The sequence below is a fragment of the Pantherophis guttatus genome, chromosome 2 (genome assembly GCF_059756535.1).
Source record: "Pantherophis guttatus breed Tessera chromosome 2, ASM5975653v1, whole genome shotgun sequence".
Lineage (NCBI taxonomy): Eukaryota > Metazoa > Chordata > Lepidosauria > Squamata > Colubridae > Pantherophis > Pantherophis guttatus.
In genome coordinates this window covers 258,439,534-258,450,988 of record NC_142064.1, presented here as the reverse complement: position 1 = coordinate 258,450,988, position 11,455 = coordinate 258,439,534, and the positions used below count along the sequence as shown (strand labels likewise).

At 41.0% G+C, this 11,455-nt stretch overlaps 1 protein-coding gene across 6 annotated transcripts; it reads right to left on the bottom strand.

Moving 5' to 3' along the window:
* Nucleotides 1-1,356: 1,356 nt before the first annotated feature.
* Nucleotides 1,357-11,376, bottom strand: NFKBIL1 (NFKB inhibitor like 1). Of its 6 annotated transcripts, none has more exons than XM_087883884.1 (6): nt 11,311-11,353; nt 10,088-10,230; nt 7,327-7,641; nt 3,880-3,995; nt 3,336-3,453; nt 1,357-2,140 (listed from the first exon to the last, which is right to left on the bottom strand). In XM_087883884.1, exons 3-6 carry the CDS (start codon nt 7,601-7,603, stop codon nt 1,602-1,604), a joined length of 1,050 nt encoding a protein of 349 aa, XP_087740010.1. In that variant the 5' UTR covers nt 7,604-7,641; nt 10,088-10,230; nt 11,311-11,353; the 3' UTR covers nt 1,357-1,601. The 6 variants fall into 6 exon arrangements, with proteins under 6 accessions (XP_087740010.1, XP_034277382.2, XP_034277385.2 ...); XM_034421491.3 differs by lacking the exon at nt 11,311-11,353 and adding an exon at nt 11,073-11,285; XM_034421494.3 differs by lacking the exon at nt 10,088-10,230 and having other exon boundaries at nt 11,311-11,376.
* Nucleotides 11,377-11,455: the final 79 nt, after the last annotated feature.

Genomic DNA, 11,455 nt, shown 5'->3' with positions numbered 1-11,455 from the left:
AAAGTTCTGATGGTCAAGCGCCCCTCCCTGCCCAGTGCCTCAGATAGAAAGTCCATACAGAGAGTGGTAAGGACAGCTGAGAAGGTTATAGGAACCTTGTTTCCCATTATTCAGGATACTGATTAAAAGCACTATGTGCTTAGAGATCTAAGCATTGTTAGAGATCCCATACACTCACTTCACTGTCTGCTTCTGTTGCTCCCCTCTGGGAGGAGCTTTCAAAGTATTTCTAGCAGGACTTCCAGATTCTGTAACAGCTTTGCTCCTTATGCCATCCATCTGGCAAACTCGCAAGATTTGTTTTTCTCGCCACGTCCATGTATACATCCGAACTAAACTGCGCTGTTTCTCTGGGTCATATGTGGGCACATCCATAATTTTGTATTTATTTATTTTTTCATCTTGTCATGTTTATGTAGTGCATATATTGGAGGTGGTGACCCTTTGAGAGCTGCATGCAACGAAATTTCATTTTAATGTATGCCGATTAGCGTACATTCAAAGTGACAATAAAGTTATTCTAAGTTCTAAGTGATCCCAATGAAGGTGCAGTCTGTTGCCTAATTAACTAGGCTGAATGATTTTTTAAAGTCTGGAAATGTCACATGATCACATGAACACTTTGGGCACTTGGCAATTTGAGCTGCGTTTATGGCCATTTTTTAGTATCCCATCATCACGTGATCATGTTTTATGAACTTTTTGTTCAAAATGGCATTTAACTTATGGTTATGCTGCAAAATCACACCCACGGTGAACCACTGGTTCAATTAACAACTGCAGTTTTGCTTAAAGACCATCCTGATTCGTTTAACCACTGCCTCAAAAAAAGGTGGTAAAACTGGGCCACCCACCAGTTTCACAACCATCACGAGTTACAACTGTGGTAGGCAGGCTCCATTATGATAATAACTCGAGAACTATCTGGATAGCCAGTTAGGACAAATGAAGTTTTAGCCTGGTTTCCTGGCCTGGACTAATCAATTGGGGCTCTCATCGAGTGAGGAAGCTGAACTATTGGAGTTTAAATTCTAATCTCTAACTCAGTTCTCTCATGGAAGATAAGGAACTTGGCAAGTGTGGTTTGTAAGATCAAATGACAACACAGCTAGTGGGCATCATATTTTCACTGGCTGAGGTTCAAATCAAGAAATCGATGTGGAGAAGACTGGGGCAGGCTGAATGTGCTGAGCCATATTTTTAAAATGATTTTTTAACAAAGCCATATTGATCTGGCTTACATATGAAACTCAACCACGGGGTATGCATGTGTTCACACATAATTGCCCTCAAGAAAGAATCTCTTTTTAAAAAATCTACTGAAGTTACTCAGTCTGCCCTAAGACATTCAAAAGCAAGAGTTTACAGTTTTGTTTATAGTTTTGTTTTATAAACAGGGCAAGAAAACAGGACATCTTCTCTCTGTTCAAGTATCCTAACACATTTCAGTCATGCAGACCAGTGTTTCTCAGCCTAAGATGTGTGAACTTCAACTCCCAGAATCCCCCAGCTGACATGCCGAATGGAATTCTGGGAGTTGAAGTCCACACATCTTGAAGTACTGGAGGCCGAGAAATACTGATGTCGACAAGCAGCAAGGTTTATTTGGCTGCTTCAGCTAAGCGGTTGAAAGCTTGGGACAACGCTGTGACAGTGTCCAAGATCTGACGGCGATCCTGTTCAGCCAAACGTGTGCCGCAACGTTGTGCAAACTTATCCGGATGCCACAAAGCCTGCTGACGCCGAAGGAAGCGCCGATATGCGCTTTTGTCTGAAGGATCTACGCCACGAAGGGCTGCGGCGGCCATTTCCTCAGGAGTCCCAGTCGAGCTTGGCCAGGGAATGTCCTTGTAACACAATGGACGTGAACTGTCTGAGGAGAAGACATGGCTGCAGCCTTCCTCGTAACGTCTTCTCTTGGCTGCTTGAACCTCTTCCTCCTTGGCTTGGGCACGTTTTAGGTACTCCAGATGCTCTTGTTCCAGGAAGCGCTGGAGTTGAACGGAAGACTTTGGAGGTTCTTTTTTAGGCCTCCGGTGACGCTGTTCCTCTTCTCGCCTACGTTTTTGTCCATATTCTCGGTGTATGCGATCAGTCCATTCCTCGAATGTTTCTGAGTTGGGACCAGTGGAGAAATCTTCTGTGAAAAAATGAGGAAATAAGTCAGGGGGTGCATCATGCTCCATGAAGGTCCCTTTCAAATCTAGTTGATGTCACAAAACTCTTACTTTCTAAGACGGTAGAACAAGGGAGCTTCCAAAGCCCCAAATGCTGCAAATTGCTTAAATAACAGTAAAAAGGGTGCTTCAGAAAATGAAAACAAGACAGAATCTCTGGTCAAACTGATTGAGGGAATTGTTTAATTTTTGTTGTGGCCCGTCAGTGGCCTGTGCAGCTAGTAGCTGATTCAGACAGCGAGGAGGCTGGTGTGGTGCTGCGCCAGCAGCCTGGGCAGCTGGCACTCGAGTCAGACAATGAGGAGGCTGTAGAAGATGTGGTGCCAGAGGTGGGGATTCAGCCAGGGCCTTCAGAACCTCCAGAAGCTCCCTTAAGTGAAGAGGATGAGCCTCTTCTCGATGCACGGGCGCACAGAGCTGCCAAAAGGCAGGAGTGGCTCCTCAGGAGAAGGTCTCCTTGAGAGTAAGGCTTGAGGCTAATTGGCCACTCCCTTAGCCTATTTAAGGAGGAACGCCGACTGAAGCAATTTGCAGGGAACAACTCCGTTCACATACTTTCGTGTCTTGTCTTGCTTATCAGCTTCCTGCAAATTGCTTCTGGGCATTCTGCCAACCACAGTAAGCTTTCAGTATTATTCTTTGAATTCTTGGCGGCTGTTAATGCAGTTAATTAACAGCCGTTGTTGTAAAAAAACTGGTTTATTTAATAAACTAAGGTTTGAACGGACTTTGTGTGTGCTGCATGCTTTGGGGTCCGTAGCTGGGGCAGAACAATTTTTTTAAAAAGTCTAGGGGGCTTGACAACTTGGTCTAAGTGGAGATAGCAATAGCACTTACACTTATATATCACTTCATAGTCTTTACCACCCTCTCTAAGTGGTTTACAAAGTCAGCATATTGCCCACCCCCCCGAACAATCTGGGTCCCCATTTTACCCACCTCAGAAGGATGGAAGGCTGAGTCAACCTTAAACCAGTCAGGATCGAACTCCTGGCTATGGGCAGAATTAGCCTGAAATACTGCATTCTAACCACTGCATTAACCCTTCTTAGTGGCAACTCCATGAACTCATCTGTCAGGATCATGGCTCAGGCCTCCACAGGGGAGACCACCTTATGGACTGTGAGATCTTCGCTTCTAAGGAAAGTCTAGCTTTACCTTCATGCTGCCATGGGGTCTCTTGAAACTCATCCTCATATTCATTGAGAAGCTTGCGTCTCCACTCTCTCTCAGCCTCACATTCAGCCTCATTTTCCTCAAGTGTTTCCTCAGGGCACTGTGGGGAATTAAAACATATCACTCTTTGTCTGTGAGAAGAGAAGAAAACCAAAACAGTTGATGATCCTTCCTTCTTCCTTTCCTTTCACTTTCCTCGCCTCACCCCTCTTTCCTTTCCTCTCCTCTCCTCTCTTTCCTTTCCTTTCCTCTCTTTCCTTTCCTTTTCTGTCTCTCCTTTCCTTTCCTTTTCCCTTTCCCTTTCCCTTTCCTCCTTCTTCAACCAATAAGAAACACATAAGGTTATACAACAATGATGATCCTAAAATATTATTACAAAATATAAAAGTAATAACAAATAAAATAAATGATATGGATCTTTTTCTCTTTCTTTTCTCTCTCCCCCCAACTCTCCATTAAGTTTTCATTCCTTTCAAGTTTCGACCATCCCTGCGTACTGATACCCTTACTGATGGATTACTGATACCCATTTCTCTTCTGCTGCTGTGTTCAAGAGATCTCCCGGGGTCTTCCCAGCTCTATTCTTGATGCTCATGGCAGATGGACAGTGGATTCGCAAAGGTATAAACAGATTTTCATACACTGAAAAGAAAAATCAACGTTAACGATTAGCGCCACTTAGTGGCTTCTGAGTAAATTGCAGCAAGTTGTGTTTGAATTTATTTATTTATTTATTTATTTATTTATTTATTTGTTTGTTTGTTTGTTTGTTTGTTTGTTTATTTATTTATTTATTTATTTATTAAATTTATATACCGCCCTTCTCCTTTCGGACTCAGCGCGGTGAACAGCCAAAATAAAAACATTTGTACACAAAAGTTAAAATAATTATTAAAACTAATTAAATGAAATTTGGCCCATAATTTAAAACAAATCAATTAAAATCAGTATCAACTGTTAAAACCAACATGGAATCAGGCCAGCCCGGCTAGCTGAAAAAAGTAAGTTTTTAGGGCCCGACGAAAAGTCCGGAGGTCTGAGATCACTCGTATTCATATGAATACGAGTGATCTCAGACCTCCGGACTTTTCGTCGGGCCCTAAAAACTTACTTTTGCTACACCCACTATAAATACTGTAGTAAAACAGGCTTCTCTTACAAAAACCAGCATATTAAGACTATTGAGCAAAGTGCCTCACAAACCTTTAAAGTCTAATAATATAACTGCATAATTAGTATAACTCTAGTAAACCACAAACTCCTTCATTAGATGCACAGAGCATTATATAATTTTTGGTTGCCCCCTTAACGAATCTAATGAATTGGAGTGTGGTCTATGAAAGCTTATGCCATAGTACAGCAGTTTATTTTAAAAGTGTCAAAAACATTCGCTCCGCAATTCATGTTCACGAGCATTTACTACTTTCTCCTCTGTGACATAGGAACAAAAAAAATGATATAAATAAGGAGAAAACATAACCAGAATTTGTGTTCCTCTCCGAATCTTTTCCTACACCTCCACTTTTTCTGGAAGAAGACAAATGCTAGATAATGGGAACTAGGGAAAAATACCCTTGAGAACAGATGGAATACCTAAAGCTATGTTTTGGCTCCTAATCTTGTAAAGATTTCTATGATTGTTTTCCTATTTACCATATTTTTCAGAGTATAAGACACACCTACCTTTTTTGGGGAGGAAAACAAGGGAAAAAAATCTGCCTCTGCCTCCCAGCAATTTGCCTCCTTGCAGCAAACAGCAAACAGCCTGCTTTAGTTTCATTTTTATTTTCAGCACAGCCTGATTAGCACAAGAAAAAAAATCCCGGCAATAGGCAATGGCAATCCCTGCAGCCTGAAACAGCTGAGGGTCGGGAGGCCGATAATCAGCTGTTTGTGCTAATCAGGCTGTGCTGAAGCTGAAATGGGCTGTTTGCTGCAAGGAGGTAAATTGCTGGGAGGCAGAGGCCAAAGGGTGGGCGTGGCTACATTTTGTGTATATGATGCACCCAAATTTTCTCCCTCTTTTAGGGGGGAAAGTGCATCTTATACTCCGAAAAATACGGTAATTGTATTTGCTACACTTATACAGATAGTCCTCGACTTACAATCACAATTGGGTCAGAACTTCCTTCGCTAAGCAATTCCGTCATTAAATGAGCCATGCTTGATTTTATTACCTTTTTGACACAGCTGTTAAGCAAATTACCATGGCTGTTAAGCAAATCCCGCTTCCCCCATTAAACTTTGCTTGTTGGAAGGATCCTGGGAAGGTTGCAAGTGATGATCACATGACCCAGGGATGCTACATATGTCTTAAATATGTGAAAGTCTGTAGGGATTCTCAGTCATCCAGGTCATGGTTGTCCCAAAGGTGCTTTTTTTTTTTTCAGGAGGCAACTGGAGTTTCTTGTTTTTTGTTTTGAAGACATTTCGCTTCTCATCCAAGAAGCTTCTTCAGCTCTGACAACCTTCCATTCTCCACTGTCCTGTCAGAGCTGAAGAAGCTTCTTGGATGAGAAGCGAAACGCCTTCAAAAGAAAAAAAAACAGGAAAGTCCAGTTGCCCCTTGAAAAAAAGAACCTTTGGGTCTTAAATATTTGCTGGTTGCCTAAATATTAATCATGTGACTGTATGGACACTGTTAACAGTTATAACTGTGAGGAATGGTCATAAGCCACTTTTTCCACTGCTGTGGTAACTTCAAACAGTCACTAAACAAATGGCTGTAAATTACAGACTATCAGTAGCCCTCTTTAGTGCTTCAAGACACTTCATGGCGGGGGGAGGTGTTTCCTCCAATCATGTTATATTTATTTATTTATTTATTTATTTATTTATTTATTTATTTATTTATTTATTTATTTATTTATTTATTTATTTATTATTGGTTCGATTTATATGTCGCCCTTCTCCGGAGACTCAGGGCGGCTTACAATGCGTTAAGCAATAGCCTTCATACTTTTGTATATACCTGCTTAGTAGGGCTTTCGGGGGCCCCGAAGCGGTGTTTTTTTTTTATACAAAGTCAGCTTATTGCCCCCACAAACCGGGTCCTCATTTTACCTACCTTGAAAGGATGGAAGGCTGAGTCAACCTTGAGCCTGGTGAGATTTGAACTTGCAGAAATTGCAGGCAGCTGGTGTTACTTAGTAGCACTTTAGTCTGCTGCGCCACCAAGGCTCTTATCACTCCAATAACAACCTTGCAAGGAATGTTTGGCTAGGTTGGGCATGATAGACCATAACTCACCCAGTGAGTATCTACAGCTGAAGAGGGACTGGAATCTGGATCAGGTGGAGGCATAATAAAAGATTGTTGTTCGAGGAAAAAAAAATGTGGAAAAAGCACTGTGTGCTTTGAGTTTGAGTTCCTAAGTGAAATGTAATTCTGTATGTACTTTTAACAAATAACCTAATGCTCCAAATGAAGCTTCTACCATTGATTCCAGGGAGGGCCTCGTGGTTTCCACCCAACGCTGGAAGTTCTTAAGAAGATGTTGGATAACCATTTGTCTGAAGTGGTGTAGGTCTGAAGTTTCCTGCCTAAGCAGGGGGTTGGACTATAAGACCTCCAAGGTCCCTTCCAACTCTGTTATTCTATTCTATTCTATTCTATTCTATTCTATTCTATTCTATTCTATTCTATTCTATTCTATTCTATTCTATTCTATTCTATTCTATTCTATTCTATTCTATTCTATTCTATTATTGCACAATTGAGCAAAAAATAGGAATGGTTCCCAGATGAATCCTTTACACCTAAGGGGCATCTCCAAGGCTCCTTCCAACTCTGTTGTTCTATTCTAGTCTATCTCGGAACAATACAGAACATTAATTTTTGCAACAGACAATCTGTCCTATTGGTATTTACTGTCTCCCTGTAGCACAGTAGATGAGAGATCTCCATTTCTTGGAAGCAGATGTCCTTGTATTTTAACTAAGCCGCAAAACAAAGTTTTAAAGCTTCGTCTCACCACGATCTCTTCCACGTGCTACGTGCCGGGCAGCCAAATGCAGAGCTGTGTCCCCACGGTGGTCTGGGAGAGAGGGGTCTGCCCCGTACTTCAACAAAAGGATGGCAGCTTTGTGGTCCAGGAGGGCACAGCATCGGTGCAAGGGTGTCTGGTTTTTGTGCCCCTTCGTTTCGCCCAGGTCCAAGACTTCTCTGTGATGCCTCAGGAGCCTGTGCAACTTGTGACGGCGGCCGCGTTCCACGTAGCGCCATAAGCGGCGCTGGTACCTCAGTGTCATGGAACCAGATGGGCAACAGAAGATGTTCACCAATGAGCCTGAGGAAAATACAATATCAATCTCTCTGTCTCAGCCCAAACCACCTTACGAAAACAAGCAGCAATATTAGATATGTCTCCTGTCTTAAGTTTGTGTGTGGGTGTGTGTGACTGTGGGTGTGTATGTGAGAGAGAGAGAGGGAGGGAGGGAAGGAGGTAGAGGAAGAGGGAGAGAGAAAGGATTGAGGTTGGAATTAGGAAAGTTTGTTAAAGGAATTGCTGAGGCAGAAAATTGCAGCTGTGATGTGTGTAACAAATGGTGGGATACTACTGCCTAGCACAAGAAAGTGACAAGTTAAATAATGGAATAAAGACTTAATGAGTATTATATGAAGTAATAAATAAATGTAAGGAAGTTTTGAAAATGGAAATAATTTTGAAATACAAATATATTTGAACTGTATTGTTAATAGTAAGGATTTAGGGTAAGAATTGTGAAATGTATTATGAGGAAATAACTGAATTAAGATTTAAGGTGGGTTAATAGAAGGGTAATTGCTTTGATTAGGTAAATATGAGTAAACTTTTTTTTATAAGATGGTATTAGTTGTGATATGTGATTTAAGATTAAGAAATGAAGTGTTATGGCAAAATAGAATATCTAAAATTTTTTTGTTAAAGATGACAAAAAATTGTACAAATTGATGACCGGATCAGGGCTCTGTTCCGAAAAGATGTAATTTGTGTGTTTGGAAAAAAATAAAAAAAACTTTTTGCAAAAAAGAAGAAGAAGAAGAAGAAGAAGAAGAAGAAGAAGAAGAAGAAGAAGAAGAAGAAGAAGAAGAAGAAGAGGAAGAGGAAGAGGAAGAGGAAGAGGAAGAAGAAGAAGAAGAAGAAGAAGAAGAAGAAGAAGAAGAAGAAGAAGAAGAAGAAGAAGAAGAAGAAAAAAGTGACAAGTTAGAAGGACATGCTAGAAGAATGCTATAGCTAAGGCACGTAGATATATATAAACTTTGATAACCTAGATTATTATAATAGTAAAGCACTTTTGATAAGGCAGTTTATTAACATAGACATGCGATGTATGGAGGGTAAAATTGAAGAATCCAATAAAAAGAAATGTGTATCAAGGAACCAATAAGTGAATTTTAGGGCATTAACTTCCTTACTCATAACTGTATAAAATTTATGTTTGTGCATTGATTGAGGCCTTGGCTCCTTTAGCTGCTGAGACCCTTTGGCTGGACTACTCCAATAAAAGAAGCTGGAAATGTCATTCCTCATGTCTGGTGATTTTTATTGGGTTTGGCGCCAGGCTAGGACCCATTTTGAGTACAGTATCTGTGTATGTGTATATAGTAAAAATATAAAATAAAATATAAATATTTTCTGCTGAAATGTTCATACCGTAGATATGCTAGTCAGAATGGAATAGATATACTTTATAAAAAAATAAAATAACAATAAATAGTTCTGCAAGTCATGAAAAGCACCCACTGAGTTAGCAGAGACTTCCAACTCCATCACCTCTCCATGCAGAATGCCAAAATTCCTTCTCCGGGCTCAGTAATGGGAGAAAGGAGAGTGAGTGATTATGGGGGAAAAGGCCACCTAGAACTGATGAATCCCCAAATTAATCAAAACATCCTTGCTCTTCCTAGACCAGCTACAAGGAGGGTATCACTCACCCTTTAAAAGAAACACCATCCTAACTCCTGCTGTTTTGGGAATTGCCTTCAGGCACCTTCACCCATGCATCCCTGTTTTACTCACCCTTCTTCTGCCTTTGAAGCAGAACCCTCAACTCTTATCATTCCACCATTCTTAATATAAAATGAGATCCTGAACCTCATTGAGAGGGAATTGACTGTATTATTGGTACAAGGATTCAGTTATAGCACCAAAGACTTGGCCAGGGTAGAACAGGCCACGAACTGCTCATATACCAAGTACCAAGTTAAGCTAAAGCAGCAGCAGAAGAAAGCCAACCATGACCTTGAGCAGACAGCTGCCATTTTCAAAAACATCAGGAATCGCATTGAGGTCCTGAACTTCATTGATAGGGAATTAGAGGAACCGTGGAATGAAATCAAAGAAGGAGGAATGTGAAAAGAGAGACTGCCAAAGATCAAGAATTAGGGAAAGGAACCCAAAACACAGACAACTGCCAGCCTTAGCAATAACAATGAAGGCACTGAAGTGATACATAGCTAGGTCTTCATTTTTCACATCTGTGTGCATCAGCGCGAACAGGGACCGGGGAGAGAATAGCTGGCACGGAAGGGAAACGGAGGCAAAGCTCCCTAGGCTTCTGGGTTGCTATCCTGCCCTATTTGTAAAAGGGTTGAAAAAGTACATTGAGTTATACTTTTGAACCAATGTTCAATTCGAATCACTTCCTTGCTCATGAGTGATTGCCAATTTATGATCTAAACCACCTTCCTTCCTTCCTTCCTTCCCCGTGTTAATCCAATTACGATTCCCAAAATGGTTATGACACACTTACCTCTGCAAGTGAGTTTTGATCAAACATTCATGTTATTTTTCTGCAAGTCCAGCTGCTCAAACTGCCCAAGGAGCTGCTAATACAGTTCTACAGAGGAATTATTGAGTCTGTCATCTGCACCTCTATAACTGTCTGGTTTGGTTCTGCAACCCAACAAGACAGACACAGACTTCAGAGGATAATTAGAATTGCAGAAAAAACAATTGCTACCAACTTGCCTTCCATTGAGGACCTATACACTGCACGAGTCAAAAAGAGGGCTGTGAAAATATTTACAGACCCTTCACATCCTGGACATAAACTGTTTCAATTCCTACCCTCAAAACAATACTATAGAGCACTTCACACCAGAACAACTAGACACAAGAACAGTTTTTTTCCAAACGCCATCACTCTGCTAAACAAATAATTCCCTCAACACTGTCAAACTAGTTACTAAGTCTGCACTAATATTAATCTTCTCATCGTTCCCACCACCCATCTCCTCCCACTTATGACTGTATGACTGTAACTTTGTTGCTTGTATCCTTATGATTTATATTGATAATGTTTCCTGATTGCTTATTTGTAATCTATGACTATCATTAAGTGTTGCACCTTATGATTCTTGATGAACGTATCTTTTCTTTTATGCACACTGAGAGCATATGCACCAAGACAAATTCCTTGTGTGTCCAATCACACTTGGCCAATAAGAGATTCAATTCTTTCAAACAGATGTCCAATTGGAATTGCTTCCTTGCTCACGAGTGATAATCCAATTTATGATCTAAATCAGGGTTCTCCAACCTTGGCAACTTTTAAGACTTGTGGACTTCAACTCCCAGAATTCCCCAGCCAGCAAAGGAAATCTAGCTGGGGAATTCTGGGAGTTGAAGTCCTCCAGGCTTAAAATTGCCAAGGTTGGAGATCCCTGATCTAAACCACCCCTTCCTTCCTCGTGTTAATCCGATTACGATTCCCGAAACGGTTATGACACACTTACCTATGCAAGTGAGTTTTGATCAAACATTCATGCTATTTTTCTGCAAGTCCGGGTGCTCCTTAAAAGCACAGCATTATTTGTGCTGCATTTAGTTCGTTGAAATGCACCTTTTCTTTATTTTCATACTGGATTCCCGGACAGTTAATTTCTTCCCCTTCCCCTTCCTTTTCCTCCCACCCCAATCCAGAGCACCCCTCTCTTTTAACACATCCTCCCTTCTTCCATAAATCGAGATTACCTTAGCAAATTTCTAGTTGATACAGCGCCCGGCTTTCATACAGGAAATGGAATAAATAAGAGGCAAGTAAGGGCGGAAGTGGCTTCAAGCAGTTCTTTAAAACATCAGCGACGGTGTTTGTTCGTGCCCGTACTTGGTGTTCGGC